Source organism: Hibiscus syriacus, unplaced genomic scaffold, assembly GCF_006381635.1.
Source record: "Hibiscus syriacus cultivar Baekdansim isolate YM2019G1 unplaced genomic scaffold, ASM638163v2 tig00112285_pilon, whole genome shotgun sequence".
NCBI lineage: Eukaryota > Viridiplantae > Streptophyta > Magnoliopsida > Malvales > Malvaceae > Hibiscus > Hibiscus syriacus.
Window position 1 is genome coordinate 1,693,209 of NW_024063293.1, and position 16,951 is coordinate 1,710,159.

Here is a 16,951-nt window from a genome sequence, read left to right on the forward strand (position 1 = left end):
TCGACATAACTTTAACTACTTCTCCACGATGATCGACAACACCTTTCGATGATCGGTCCGAGGGGTTTTGGTCGCCGAACGGCGACGAGACATATGAGGGTAGTGGTGTGCTGAACGGTAATCGGACGACGGTAGATTAGTGAAAATAGGGATGACTTTTTGGCATTATATTCAAGCCTTAACCTATAAAATATATATTTAATAAAAAAAATCATAAACAGTACCCAAGCCTAATAGCTAAGGCATGGGCATCCTTACTTGGGGTAGTGGTTTGAAACCCCTCAGCCACCTAATCCATATTTATTTATTTTTCTTTACCGACAAGAAAATAAAAAATTTAGGGTTAAATCCATGAACTTCCTACAAATTCAAAATCGAGCAACAAGCTTCAAAAACTTACAATTTAGTCTCCAAAATTAATTTATAATTTATTTTATTTTTATTTTAAAAATAGGGTTGTTACATGATATATTTTATCTTTTCGTCTAAAAAAATTGCTTTTCCACTAATTACCAAGATAATAATTTTTCATTATTTGTTGGAAAATAAGTAAATAACCGCATAAGAAACGTAATAAACAAAATTGTAAAATCAAGTTTTTAATTTTAAAATAAAACAAAAATTAAAGGATTTTAATCGTATCATGGTCGGTTTTCGTGAACTGAGGAAGTGGTTGCTTCGTTTAGAGATTGAAATTGAGGCTTGTCAAAATGGCCACCATCTTCTGTTATTATCCTAATCGGTCATTTAAATTCAACTCATCTCCAACTAAGTGTTTTCTCCAACTTATGAAAATATTTAGTAAATCCTAGCCCCAAAATACTAAAATAAGAAGAAGCTATCGCCAATCTGCTAATGACGCATCGTCAGTTGTATCCCCACCACTCGATGGTTTCTCATTCACTGAAACAAGCTGTGTTTCAAATATTAGCGTTGCTCCACCTGGGATGCTGGGTCGGGGGTTTTCACCAAATCCAAGCTTTGCTGGTATTTTCAACTTGCGCCTCTCACCAACGCACACCCCCAGCAGTCCCTGGTCCCATCCTGCACACACCATATCCATTCTCAGGCATCAATAAACTCCCTCCATGCAATGTAATAATGAACAATCTAGTCTGGTCGTAAACCAAATGATTCATTTTCGGAGTGACAGCAAAAGGCTGGCTAGTTGTTAAGGGGAATTCACCTTCTATTACTTGTCCGCTACCAAGCTCAAATTCCATGGGATCACCCCTATCAAAATTGGTATCAAAGACCGTTCCATCAGTGAGCTTCCCCTGCAAAAAAAATGTAATGATATTTTATGTAAACCAAGAAACTCATATGTAGTTAACAATTAAATCTGTGATGACGTAAGCATGACAATAACAATATAAAATAATCATAAAAAAATATCAAGATTTAACATGAAAAATTATTTAAAAAAACAGAGAGAAGAAGATAAAGTTCATTATACCGAATAAGAACAAAAAGATTTGTCTCCAAACACGATTAGGATTTATTCAACTTACTTCTAAATTTCAATCACTAATATTTACATATAGGGATAAGTTTCTTGTTTATAACTTGTATAGAAATAAATCTACTCAAACTGAGTTTCTTATCCCACCCGACAACACTCGTCACTGTAGATTCTTATTTTTAACATATATTTTAAGTGAGTTTCTTCCTTATTATCTTGGGAAGTAATTTGGTTCACACACTTTAATAAAATTTAATCATTATGGAGTGTTTGATTCATGGAATGTAACATTACTTTTGGGAATAAGATTACCGAAATGTAACATTATCAGACACATTACTGGGAGTGTTACATTATTGTGTTTGATATTTTTGACATGAATGTAAGATTATAGTGTTTAATTAAAAGAATAAAAGATTATTGGAGTGTATATTTTACTAAATTGTCCTTGTGATATATTTCGTTTCAAGTTGAATTTTGAATATTCAAATAAAAATATTAAACAAAAATTCATATAAAATATATTATTTTATTATTTTTAATTTATATATATTTTTATAAAATTTAAATTCATAAAATATATATATATATATATATATATATATATATACAAAATTTAAAAGATGAATGAGTATAATAAAAGAGTAAATAAATTATATATTTTTAATCATAATTAATATTAATTTTTACATCATTTATTTAAATATTTAAAATTTTACATTAACATTTAACTATAAAAATATAAAAATTTTAATAGTATCAGAGCAATAAGAGAGATTGATATTTTTGAAATATTTGTTTTGTTTCAAAGGCTATTTTAGTCAAAATATATGAGAATTGACAAAAACCTAAGTAAGAATGTCATTCCCGATAAAACATCCAAAAAAAAATTTTACTATTGAGAATTATGTATTACTCTCTTCTTTCCAATCTAAACATAAGTATTAAAAATTTGAAGAATTCCTCCAATTATAATCTTTTTCACAATCCAAACAACTCCTAAAATGTTTTGAGAGCGGTATATCCTTAACCACTAAAATACACATCAAATCAAATCAAATCAAATCATTTCTTTTCATTTTTATTTTTAAACCCTTTATGTAATGATTAGAAATAGACTAATGCACAACAGGCATAAATCCATGTGTGTATATATATATCCCGATAAGTAAATCCCACAAGATTATGCAAGTTCGTGGACCCTCGTTATAATAAAAGTAAATGAAATTATTCAAAATCGAACGCAAATTTCCAAAATCCAATGAAGGAACATAATAGAAAGTTGAAACCAATCGACATATAGAAACCTCAAAAATGTTTGGCTGGGGGGAAAGGCACAATCAAATATTCGTCATTAATGCTTAAGGGTCAAGAAATATGATATAAAACTCATGATCCAGCCGAAGCTATTAAAACATACCCGATAGCGTATTTTTACTCTATCACCTTTATGAGCTTGAAATTCACATGATAGCGGCTTTGTACTGTGGAAAAGAAACACACAATAAGATCACAAATGCAAAGAGAAAATAGAACAAAAAAGAAATAGAAAAACAGAAACAAGAAATAGCAGTAAACTAATTTCTCTGTCACACAAGATATATATAGAGAGAAGGAGAGAGAGGTAAGATCCAATTATTTTATGTAAAATTTAAAAAATTCAAATTGATTTAAGATTATTAGATGAGTGTAAATTGCTGAATGAGATTAAAAATTGAGAATGAGAAGATTTTTATGAAAAAAATTCAATAATCAATTTACACTCGTCTAATAATACTAAAGAGTTTTAAACCATATACTTATATGGTAGAATCCACTTAGACAATGCTTTTGAACCATTATAAATTGACGTACGGTATTATCCAATTGTTCGTAAAATTCTCTAAAATCTCAACTTTTAATTTTTATCCTCAATTTACACTCATTTAATCGAAGTATTTCAGATCAACATTCTCCGTAATACAATATGTGATATTAAAGCTAAGGAGAGACGCAGTTCACAGAATTTGATTTATCTCCGATCAAATAACTACGAAAAAATGTAATTGAATAATAAAAAAGGGAAAAAGAAATCTGTGACACCGATCTGCAGCTCCGTCACATCGCCCGGCTTCTTGGCATTCGCTGTGGAATTTGAAGTGTATAAAAATGAAACCAATGATCAATTGATGCTTGAATTTCTTAAAAATTAGAAAAAAGAAGATCAAATCAAAAGCACGATCAGAACTGGAAATGATGAGACCGTATAATTAATGGGCAAAAAATTGATCGGATAAGGAACTTACCTAATGTGAGAAGAAGCGCAATCAGAGAAACCCTCAAGACGCAGCTGATACTCATTCTGTTTCACTCTCAAATTCCAAACAACCCCTTCTGATTTGTATAAATTTTGGCTTTGTGGTTTATACAAATAAGAACAGTACGAAGAGGAGTCCAATGGGCTGAAATGCTCTTCTTCTCGGCCTCTTTTAAGGCCTCATTTTATGTTTTGAATTTACATATAACAACATCCGCATTGGAGCTGGCTGCAACCGAAACTTCTATCTTTTTCGGACCTTTTCCTTATCAACTCACGTAAATCCCTTTGTTTGTGCAAATCAAGAACAAACATAGATCCAGGTAATTGGTTTTCTTAATCACAATCTAACAATTTCTTTACTGCTCTAATTGCAACACATAAATATCTACTACTGTTATAGTTTTTGAATAGTTTTGATTATAATATTATCTGTTTAGAATTTACATCTTACGGATGTAGTTATTTGAATTTGGAAAATAATATTTTCTTTTTTATCATGTAATCACCGAATAAATTCAATAATATTAATTAATTATCTGAAAAATGACAACTGACGTCATATTACTCATTGTGGTATATAATATATTGTACCCTTCAAAAAAAAATTGCATATAACAACATCATGAAGTATTGAAATTTGGGGCGAAGTTAATGAAATTTCCTCTATCTCTAAGCTTTAGTTATCTCTAAGATCTGTTATGGTGGAGATATGGTTGTCTGACGGCCAGACAGCAATCTTCTTCCCCGATGACATGGAAGTTAGACCTAGCAGTTTACAAAACTCTGGTTTGGATAATGGACTGTTTTTTAGAAAGAGTAATATTGATATATTTCCATTCTTCTAATTCAAGTGTACGAATCTGAAAATTTGACATTCATATCAAAATTGAAGTCTATTTTATGATTATATCAATCAATATGGATGGATTAAGAGGAAACGGGTGGGTGAGGGAGGTGGTTTTTAAAATTTTTAAATTTTCAAATAATTTAGTTCCTTTTTTTACATTTTTTATTAATAATATATTTCTGTCATTTAAAATTTTATATATTTGTTCTCTTTAAAATTTTATATATCCGTCCTCCTAAAAATTTCATATTCATCTGTAACAACCGGAATAAAATTATGGGTAAATTATACCGTTCCTCACTGAACTTTATTATCTTTCCTATTTTACTCACCGTACTTTCAATTTTTCTAATTTGCTCACTAAACTTTATAAATTGAATCATTTTGCTCACTCTTATGTTCTCTCTAACGTTGTGATGATGTGTTATTTATTATTATTATTTAATATAAAATAATTGAAAATATAAAGGGTAAATTACATTCTCTCTTCTATTTTGTTCACCTAACTATAAAATAAAAACAGAAGGTGGTCGAATGCCACTGCCGAATTGGAAATTGAAAGTGTGGAAGCCGAAATATTTCAATCGAGATTTATGGATTTTAGGATATTTTTCGTTGAACGCAACCATCATATTCGAACTCATGGGGTTTGGGATGAACTGACCCATGAATTTTGGGACCGAATGACCACTAAGGATGGTAGACGGTGATCGAAATAAAAAATTATGTGGTGGTTGCAGGCGGCAACCAGTCACCTTATTTGCAAAGTATAGAGAAAATGGGGGAAAAAAGAGGATTCGAAACGATGTCGTTTTGGTGTATATTTGAGATTTTTAAAACGACACTGTTTTGATTCTTGTGTCATATCATAACATTGTTTAAAGTTAATAGTATAGTGAGCAAAATGATTCAATCTGTAAAATTCAATAAACAAATTAGAAAAAAAATTGAAGTACAGTGAGTAAAATAAGAAATAGAGTAAAATTTAGTGAGTAATAGTGTAATTTATCCTTAAATTATTTTAAAACAATCATTTTATCGGGATATAATAAACTTATTTATTGCTTATAATTTATTTATTATAATCATAGTTAAGGGTTTTTTTGGTTTGTTGTAACATTTTTATCTATTATGATAATTGAAATTTGTGAAGTTTAAGAAAATAAATAAATGGTATGGTAGAAGCAGATCCGTTTTCGAGATTTTGGTGGTCCTCGGGCGAATAAAAAAAATGGCCCCTAATCAAGGATTTAAGTTATAGTTTGCATTTATGTAGTTGATCGCGTTGTGTTTATGCTATTGCGAACATAACGCATGATATTGTGGCAACTGCAAGTATTATGATTGTGATTTTTTAATAACATATACTAGGGTGGACATAAAAATTATGGATATTACGGTTTTGGAGATGTTTTTATCGGTGCATAACAGTTATCGTTATGGTTACAAACCGTTATTTAAGTAATTGTTCCTAATAACAAGTGTTGCAAAAAAAACAAATTTTAAGGGTAACTCCATAATAATATGTATTAAAAAATAAATTTTAAGAGTATGCCCATACTAACAAATATTAAAAAAATTGAACCTCAAATAAAAAGTACTAAAAATAGACTCATAATAACAAATAAATATTAAAAAAGAAATTAAATTTTAAAAGTATGCTCCTTCTAACAAATATTGAAAAAAATTAGGCCCCTAATAGTAAGTATTGAAAATAATTAGACTTTAAATAACAAATGTTAAAAAATATTGGCAAAAAATTACACTTATACAAATATTAGAAAAATAAATTATACTAGTAGGCTCCTAATAATAAATATTAGAAAAAAATTGAGTTCATAATAATAAATATTAAGAAAAATTAAAACATTAATAATAATTATTAAAAATAAGTGACACCTAAATTAAAGATAAGTTAAAATTAGACATGCAATTTCGGGATTCAGACAGTAACCTAATGGCTCGTTTGGATCAAGGATTTTAGGATTCCTGGTAGGCATATTTTTTTCCTGACCAAGGATACCCATGTTTGGTTGGGTAAGATTCCCAAATGAGGGTGATATTTATTTCCCAATGTGTGTTTATTCCTGGGAATGTTATTCTCACACACATGTTAGGTATTCTTTTATTCCCGTGTTCTAAGGGCTAAAATACCCTTCTTTTCCCGTTTGCCTGCGATATCTTCTTCTCCCCGTGAGCCTCTGCAAAAAATTCATTGTTCTCCTGGTAAGATTTCTTCTCCTCTTCATTTCTTTACAATATTTTACTTATTTAATTCATCGTTTGCCTCTGCGATATCAATAACATAACTTATAATAAAAGAGAAGCCAATTTCCAGCACTTTAGATTTGCTCTTCCTGTCATTGTTGTTTTTGTCTTCGCTCTCTCTCTCTTTGTTCTTGAACTCCACGGCGCAGATCTGAGGAGTATCCGATTCTCGATAAAAAATTTATTCTTTGCTCTTCTTACTCACTTCATCTGCTTTCAGGTGTAAAAAGTGACAGTACAGTTTGGGTTAGTGAAATTTCATTTGATGGTAGAATCCCAATTGTTCGGAGATTGGATGGGATTTGGAGGGTCGAAGTTAGTGTTCAGCTATGGGGTGGAGGGAAAAGTAAAGGGTATTTGTGGATGAAAGGATTTGGCTTCGAAAATGGATGAATTTGTCTCCAACATTTCTTAACTAGCTTTTTCTTTTTCCTTTTTGGATCCCCTTTTTTTGGGGAGGATTTAGGCTTTTAGTTTGCTAAAGTGTGCTTTTGGCTATGTCAATAACTGATAAGATGGCTTCTGATCTTAGCAGAACCGGTCCAGTGGAAAGAGATATTGAACATGTGTTCTACTATTTTTTCTTATTTTCTTTGTAGTTGGTTGATTGAATCTGTTGAGCTTTTCTTCCAATTTGTGTTGCATAAATTTTGACATGTTTGCCACTCTAGATTACGCTTAATTTTAGGAGCTAGAAAAAACATTAGTGGCATGAGAATGATATAGCCCGGTAGTAATAAGGAAAACCAGCTGATCTTAGTATTGATTCAGTGATCTTAGAATTTTTGAATTTAGTCACGAAGCAGCTAAGTCCGGCTCTTGCTACGAATAAATCGAAAAATCGATATCCTCGACACTCGACATTTATTGTTACACAAAGTTGTTAGTAACATATGCTAGCCATGCTCAGCATGGCCTGCTTTTTAACTAAATTTTTCTACTAAGAGTTGTCTAATACCGATGCTGGTTAATTTCTTGGGTTGTTGAACTTTAATTGTTGTTTCAGTTCTGAATAATTTGATATCGAACCGTAGATTATAAAACGTTTACTGTTATATGTTCTAGGGCATGTCTATATCCTCAAACCTTACTTAATGAGCATCCTTAATTTTTTTCTGGGTCATTGAACTTTAAGTTCCTGATCTAAGCTCTGTTACGAGTAGGCTGGAGGTAACCTAAAAAATGTATATGTTCGTAGTTCAATATAATTCGGAAAGTAGATTGCTTAGATGCTAAGTGCTATTATAGTGGTGCTCAAGTCAATGTGGAAATAGATTGCTACCATGTAGTGATTGTTTTTAGTATATTATCACAACATTTTCCTTTTTATAGTTCTTTTTCTCCTCTTTTTAGGGCGAGTATTTTTTCTGAATAATTTGGCGATCCTGTAGATATTTTGCTTGCTTTATTATTATGTTGCATGGAAATCAATATTGGATCTTCAATTATGTTTCCCACCTGCAAATGTCCTAAATATTTATATGCCTAAGGTTATTGTGGTACTCTTCGCAACAGGCAATTACTGCTTTGAAGAAAGGGGTTTGCCTGCTGAAGTATGGAAGAATAGGGAAACCAAAATTTTGCCATTTCCGCCTTCCAAATGTAAGTTTTTCCGATTTCTAGGTCACATGATTGAGTTTTTTTCTTTTAAATTATGTATATGTTATATTTTTTTCGTTGTCAATCAGTCTTTTGAAAATGTAACAATTTACGCTACGTTCAAGCCAATAACAATATATGTGAAGGAGTTTTTACTTCTAGACATTTTAAGTGATGATTATGGAATGACTATTATATAAAAGAAATGAGGTTCAACACTGTTGATATAAGACTATTAATAGTCCAACTTGAGAAGTCCAAACCAATTATCGGGAACCCTTCGCTTCCTTTATTGTTTAGAACCATTTGATACTATTACACTGTGGTTCAGATACTTGTATTAAATCGAGAGAAATTAGGTTTAAAACTATGGTATAAAGACCATTTGAATATCTAATTGCTGACTCAGGAAATACAAATTATATTTGTCTTCGAATATGTTCTATTGCCTCTATGCCTTCCAAACTTATTGCTCAAATAGTTTTGATGGGAGAACAATTCACTTGCCTCATAACTCGTATCACGTGTCATTGACTTGTTATGTATTAGTAATATTTTCTTCATTGGATTTTTTATAAAAATTGCGTAAGATAAGGAAACAAAACTTGTTCCTACTTGTGTTGTTGCTCTTGTCGAACCAAACTTTTGCCAAGTTTCCTGTGGACACAGTCTGACAATTTCCCTTACAACATCAGGGCATGTCTACACTATGGGGAGTCCTGTTTATGGCCAGCTGGGAAACCCACAAGCCTATGGGAAGGTTCCTTCCCGTGTTGAAGGAAAGCTTTCCAAGAGTTTTGTCGAGGAGATTTCTTGTGGTGCTTATCGTGTTGCTGCTTTGACTTCCAGAACTGAAGTTTATACATGGGGTAAGGGAGCAAACAGTCAATTAGGTCATGGGAACACTGATGATAAGAAGACTGAACATATATGATTACGTTTAGAATGTCATGGCTATTATATTTTGTAAGTCTGAACATTGTACAATCTTTTGATGGTTAATGTTATACTTCTTTTTGTTATGTAGTATATGAGTTGCAAGTAATGTGCTAGTTTTCGAATATGTTAATTACTTTTGATAGTTTTTGTTATGTAGTAAAAACCTTGTCTTTGATAGTTAAGAATTATCACTTTCATGTGTGTCGCAACTTATCAGTAGTGAATATTGGAAGTCTTTGATAGATTGTGCAGTGGAAGTTGGTTGACTTGCTTGGGGTTCAGAGGTGGAATCCTAGTTTGGGGAATATTAGTGAATGAGGGTTTAAATAAGGGCAAGTCCATCCAAGACCCCAGTTCGGCCACGCACTCCTCACCTCTCCATGCACTGAATTTCTCGGAACCTACTTAGTATCAGTTTTTACATGTATATATATATATATCCATACACACATCCATGTAAAGATATTTCCCATGTTGATCGTCTGTTGTTTACACATAGTCATCTTCTGTTTGTCCTTGCAACTAACAATACATAGATGGAACTTGGAGGCTTTGAAATGATGTTATTCGTTATTACTCACTAATGTGGACTAGATTTTGTCCCAAATCAAAAAAAAAATTATCAGGGAATTTATTTGATTTGTTTATTTGTATGGTGACATTGTTGATTATAAAGGAGTATGCCAAACTACCATAACTACTGAAATGCAAAACTTCAATTCATACGCCAGGCTTTGGAGCTATTCTTCAGTATAATATTTTATGGAATTCTCTTCCCGAATAATTGTTACAAATAGAACAAATTCCAAACATTGATTTCCATTATATGTTTTATGCTTCAATGTTCAGCCGATCTATTTGGTTTATATCATATGAGACATATTCAATAAAAATATTTGTAAGAATCCTTTATTGGGATGATTAAATCACATAAGATAAAGTCAGCTGTGATTAGAAAGCATAGTTAGCAGAGTGCAAACCAATTTTGAAGCAAGGGATAACTTGATTTTTCCACCAACTTTGAAGCAAGGGGCAACTTGTTTTTTCCACCAACTTTGAGATTTGTAATGGATGGTGAAATGCCTCCTTATCTTCTTGCAAAGGATTTGATTTTGCAGGAAATATCATAATATAAATTCATGAGATAAATAATAATTATAAAGTATGCAGAATTAAGTATAAATATAAAAGATAAATAAATAAATTATTGTACATGGAAGATATAATAAATATTATATCTTAGATAACAAAAATAATTTACAACTTTTTATTATTATGAATATCTATGATAAATTATTGTATATAGAAGAATGTAAACCTTGTCGATTGAAAAATACAAGAAACCTTCCAGTGAATGCGTCACGTATGAACCGAAGCTAATTTCCACAATGTATACATTTAGTTAAATGTTAATGTAAAATTTTAAAATATTTTTACATAAATCATGTAAAATTTAATATTAATTAAAATTAAAATAATACATGATATATTTAAATACTCAAGTAATATATTATCAACAGATATAATTTTTATATAAATAATTTTTATTTAAATATTTAGAATTTCACTTGTTAAAAAATATAGAACAAGGACAATTTGGTAAAATATACATTCCAGTTATCTTTTATTCCTTCAACCAAACACTGTAATCTTACATTCCTGCCAAACCAACCAAACACAATAATGTAACATTCCCAGTAATCCTATTCCCTGGTAATCTTTTATTCCCATTGGTAATCTTACATTCCGTGAACCAAACACACCCTAAGTGTAAAAAAATTCTAAATAAAGGGACTTAAACATAATTTCGCCTTCTTAATTATTATTAACAAATCCAGAAATATAAGGGTCGAATTGCAGGAGTAGTACCTAAACAATTACCCGAATTCACGAAATCAAGTGATAAGTAGGGATGACAAACGGGCGGGGCGGGTGTGAATACCCCCTCCCTCATCCTCATACCCACCTAATATTTTCAAATCCACCACCCATGACAGGTAAATTTTTTCAAATCAACACCCGCCCACGCGGGTGCATTCTCAAATTCATCCCCACACCCACTACCCAACTGGAGACATACCCAGTTAGACCTACCTGACAGCAACCTTAAGTTATACATAAACAACAAACATAAAACGTCCATTAAGAAACATAATAAAATAAACCAAGGAGTATATGAGTTAAGTGTTAATATAGATCTTAAAGTACATAAAACACCATAATAAAAGACATAATTAAAGCCTAGAAACATAAATGAAAAATACGTAATATTTTTGTTCTTTGGCACACATAAACGAAAAACCCTAAAATTATACTTAAATTTATAATGGTCCAAAATTTAATAGGAATTTAGTGGGTGGGCGGATGTGGAGTGGATGTGGGGGCGGGTGAGGTCTCAAACCCATCATCCGCCCACTACTCGCGATAGGTACCACTTTCTAAATCCACACCAACCCACTGCCCACTAAAGTTATACCCATTCCCGCCCCAATTCAAGCGGATACGGTGCGGAATCCACGAAATTATACATGATTGCTATCCCTAATGATAAGGGACCATTTTATAAAAAAACACATAAAGTCTAAGGACCACACACTAATTAGCCTAATTAAATTATATAAATATATAATCATGATTTGACATAAATATAATCCTAACCTAATTCCCATTCTCAACCGCCTCATTTGTTCTCTCATTTTCTCTCTTTCTCTCGGTCGAGAGCCCTAAAGGCTCTCTGCTCTATTGCTCTCCCGCCGTATTTCAACTTTGATGAAACCTCCGATGTCCCCTAACCTGAACTAAACAAACCAAAGCTTCAGACCCCCTTTGAAAATCCTATATTAACCCTCGTCCAAACCGTTCAAAAACTCACTACCGCCGTCAATCAACATCTTTTCAACCATTGGCCACCATCAACAGTGGCGCTCCTCTGCTTCGATTACCCCCTAGATCCGACCGGAGAAGCTAAAATATAACTTAAAACAAACAAAAAACCCCTTCTCTTCCTATGAACACCAAATTGAGACCTATGGAAACCCCTACTCTTCCTTCTCCTTTTAAATTTCCTTGACTTTCTCTCACAATTAAGACTCGTAGGAGTACACCACCACCGTTAATCGGCGTCTCTATATCCCTCGAAGACTCGAGCTCCAGTGAAACCTCTATAAACTAAGGTAAACATTCTTCTCTTCTTTCTATTTTCCTTTATTTTACAAAAACATACATTCTATAATCAAACGAAAATGAGAAAACATATCCAAAAAATACCTCTGAAAAATTGTTTCGATTTCTTTAATTTCTTCTCATTAGGGTTTTACAATGGTTTTGTTTAGGGTTTTATATCCCTCTTTTTTACAGAACCTTACATAGTAAAAAAGCAAAAATCATGAATATAATATTTCTCTCTTTTGTCTCATGTACTGACGAAGATACTTTAGCCTCTGACTGGATATTCTGGAAGCGTTTGAATGAAGGAAATGGTGGGGGCGTGGGAAGCTCATCGAGATGCTTCTAGAAGCTGGACGCAGGGAGATGTTAAGGAAATAGAGGTAATGATATTTTCGATAATATAATCTAAAAAATTCACTATTAATAATTTTATATTACAAAAAATGAGATTTTTGATTAACCAAACGGGAGAATGGAAATTTCATTTCCATCCAAATGCACTTTAGGATTTCTAATAAGGGTCAATCTGTTGGGTTGTTTAACATTATTTGGGTCAACATGTAAGGGTTAATTGGGTAATGGGTATGTATTAAATGAAATGGATTTTACGTATAATGTGTACGGATTAAACGGGTTGCTGTTTAGGGTGAAAGTGAATTGTAATAGGCCTTGAGTTTAGCTGATGGGTAATCGGATTTGGGGAGTTTTGTAAATGGACATTTGGGTTTGAATTTGTACATGGACACTAAATTTACGGATTCAGATATACTTTTTGGTATTTGGATTTGAACGATTATAATTAAAAAAAGATCATGTGGTCTCGAATATGATTATCCCAATTAAGCAACGATTTACATTCATCATTCACGACCAAATTTCCCAAAGCTTCCACAGATCGAATACGAACAATTTTATGGGTTAACTATCATTCACGTCTCTAATTTCCCTTGAATTAACTCGACCCACGTGCATGAACATCTTCGAATTGGTATTAATTATCCGGATAAATTAGGGTACAACACTAGTATTCAAATATATATATATATAATTGATTCCATTGAAAATATGTTCAAAAAATAATAACAGGCTTTTCTTATTGATGAGAACAAGTGATGAATTTTTCGATAATAGTTTTTCAAGTTTTTAATATTTTAAAATTTATCTATTTATAAATTTATGATATTTTAATTTTAATATTTTCCACTTAAATTTTATTTTAAGTTTTTTTTATTTTTAAATTTTTTTACAAATATAGTAATAATTTATTTAATATTTTTTACTTAAAAGTTAAATAAATATTTGAACATTCAATTAAAATCAATTATATTTTTAAACCCGATCAAAAATTTAATTATACCTTCAAAGTCAGTTGTAAAATTTAATTTCTCTTTTCAATATCATCATTCATACATTAATTTTTTGGTCGATATCATGGATTGTCATGTCAATATAATGGATCACCATATCAACAATATTATCCGTTACAACAATATTAATTAAAAATAAAATTAATATAATTAAATAATTAATAAACAAAACAATATTATTAATTTGAATTTATTTCAAATACAAGATGACATGTCAAGTCTGAATTTTTATTAGAAGTTAGGTTGCATTAAATTTCTCCCTTCGATTTTAAAAGGCAAAGGGAATTGTTTTACATTTATGGATTTAACTTAAATGTTAATGTTTCTATAACTTTTGATTTGAAATTTAGAACTCTTTTTGTTGTTTTTTTTTTTTGAGATTTTGAATTTAGTATCATGAATGTCAAGAATGTGAAAGTTTAATATTAAATAATTGAAAGTTATTTTTAAATAGATAATACTTTATACTCATCCGACATTAATAATAATAAAAAAAACAAGCCTCACTTCCCACTTCTTTAGGTTTTTCTCCTTATCTCATTTTATTTGTCTGGTTGATAAATGGTAACACCTGTTTTAATATTAGTCATATATCGTTAGTATACTTGATTTCTTTTTACATATATGATATTTTATTATTTACAATTTTTAATAATTTTGATTTTATTTATGTCACACACTCATAAACTTTTATGACATGATTTTATATCTTTTGACTTTTTTTTATTTTCTATCAATTTTATTATTATTCTTTTTATTTATGTTCTCATGATTAAATTTGATATCGCTTTGACTGATCAAGATGACACTTATTTATTATCATACTAATATTCCCTGCTTTGGATTATTTGATTGAATTTGGATACACTATTGTGTTCATAGTTAGTTTTTTCACGACGCTGGACTCTGATTTGCAATTATCGGTGGTCTTCAGTAGTTTGATCCCCTGTTCTAATTCATTTTATTGATACATTCATATTTGTTTGTATTATATTTTGTTCGATTTCTTTGTTTAATCATTGTATGATCTCAAATGACTAATTTTGTGTAAATAAATATAAGAAAATATCCTAATTATATGATTAAATTACGATTATGATTATAAGTCTTCATTGTAATTTTAGATATTTTATCTTAAATATAAAGCTAACTATTAAAAAAAAAAACTAATGCATTTTTATACCCATGAGGCAAATACAATACAATATTTGTTCAAATACTCTCAGCTATCTAACAATAAACTTTCATATCCTTGACATTTACAGTGTTTAAAACCAAAACATCAAGAGATAACAACGAGTCTCTTAACCAATAAAGTCACGTGATTCATGTAAAAAAATAATGCTTAAATATATATATATATATATATATATATATATATATATATATCTTATAATTTTTTCCAGTGATAGAATGAGAATATGATATCTTAAATAAGAACATTTATCTTTATTTTTAATAAATTTAAATATTTTATTTGGGTAAAGTTGTGAGCTTTAAGTTTACTTTTTGTTTTAGATTATTTTTAACTTAAATTAGATGAAGTACTCTATTATATGATTCTCTAATAAAAATTTGTATATATAGAAGGAAGAATTATTATTATTTAATTAGTAGATTTGTTCAAGCGTTACTCCTTGACCTGGGCGGAGCAGACCCAGTCTATATTGGTTCCAACGTCCAAGGATATTCTTTTTCATATATTTTTCTCTAAAACATCTTCAATAGAAACAGGTTATACACTTAAAAAATAGTACTAATGGAGGGTTTTGATGGAGAATTCTTATTTTCATTAAACTAAAAACTCTAACATTTTAGTTAACCTCAATTTAATTCTAACCCTATCTAAAGGGGAAGAGGAAGGAAAAATCTAGTGAAAAAAAAAAACGATTAAAGTGGATCTATAATCTATGACCTAAAAGAGAATGCTCTACTCATAGTATATATATATAATTCATAACTTAAGAAAATATGTGGAAATAAAGATTTGTTGAGTTAATCGATCAACGAATCAGCCAAGAGGGGGGTAAATTGGTAATTAAAATTTTGGTGGAAGCTTTTGCAAAAAATATTTGCACAACGATTTAGAGTAGTTCGACTTTCTCAACCAAAGTCTACGTCCACTACCTTAGCCAGCCACACTAAGGATTTTCCAACAAATCCACTAATTTGTTCTTTCTTTTGAGGACAAAGAGTAACCTTACAACTCCCTCAAGAATTATACCCCAAATTCTTAATAACACTCTCTCCCAAAGAGAAGATTATAAATTTCGAAACTTATAGAAAAACCTCACAAGGCAAGATGTTTGCACAATTCTAGAACAAAGAAAGAACACTCAAGAATGAATACAATTGAGTACAAGTAGTGTTCTTGAAAGCAAAAATGAATATTGAATGAAAATTGGCTTGAATTGCTCAAACTTGATGTTTAAGGCTTTCTCTTTGTTTCTCTCTCAATTCTTGTTGATCAATGGCTCCTCAGCTTGTTTAAATACACATTGAATCACTTCTGAACGTTGGGGATCATTGGTGAAGTCAATAGAGTTGTTATTGTGTAATTATCATTAAAAATCTAGTTGGGAGCGTAGGTGCATCGGTACACACATAAGGGTGCATCGGTACACTATGTGTAAAATTCAAATATTTCGACTGTTAGTTGACTTAGTGCATGGATACACTTGGGGTGAATCGGTACACTAATTACATTCGATGTTTCAAAAGAGCCAGGAGTGCATCGATGCATGGCCTGTGCATCGGTACATAAAATGCATTCGATGTTTCAATAAAATCATGAGTGCATCGATGCCTGGTTTGTGCATCGGTACACAAAATGCATTCGAATTAGGGTGTGCATCGATACATCAAATAGTACATCGATACATCCCTATAAAAATTGATTTTTGGCTCGATTTTAGTTCAAAATACTTTGTAAAAAATATTTTAAGTTTAAAACACAACTTTACACTTTAGTAAGGATTGAAATTGACCTTTGAAAAACTTGG

The 16,951-nt window shown here is 30.7% G+C and overlaps 1 protein-coding gene across 1 annotated transcript; it reads right to left on the reverse strand.

Annotated features, from left to right (window-relative positions):
• Positions 1 to 687: 687 nt before the first annotated feature.
• On the reverse strand, positions 688 to 2,966 carry LOC120177230 (peptidyl-prolyl cis-trans isomerase FKBP15-2-like; the record flags this gene model as incomplete). The annotated part of the gene is made up of 3 exons (XM_039183450.1): positions 688 to 1,044; positions 1,187 to 1,277; positions 2,883 to 2,966. Coding segments are annotated over 3 exons (381 nt in total), but the record flags the coding sequence as incomplete, so codon positions are not given.
• Between the last annotated feature and the right edge of the window lie 13,985 nt (positions 2,967 to 16,951).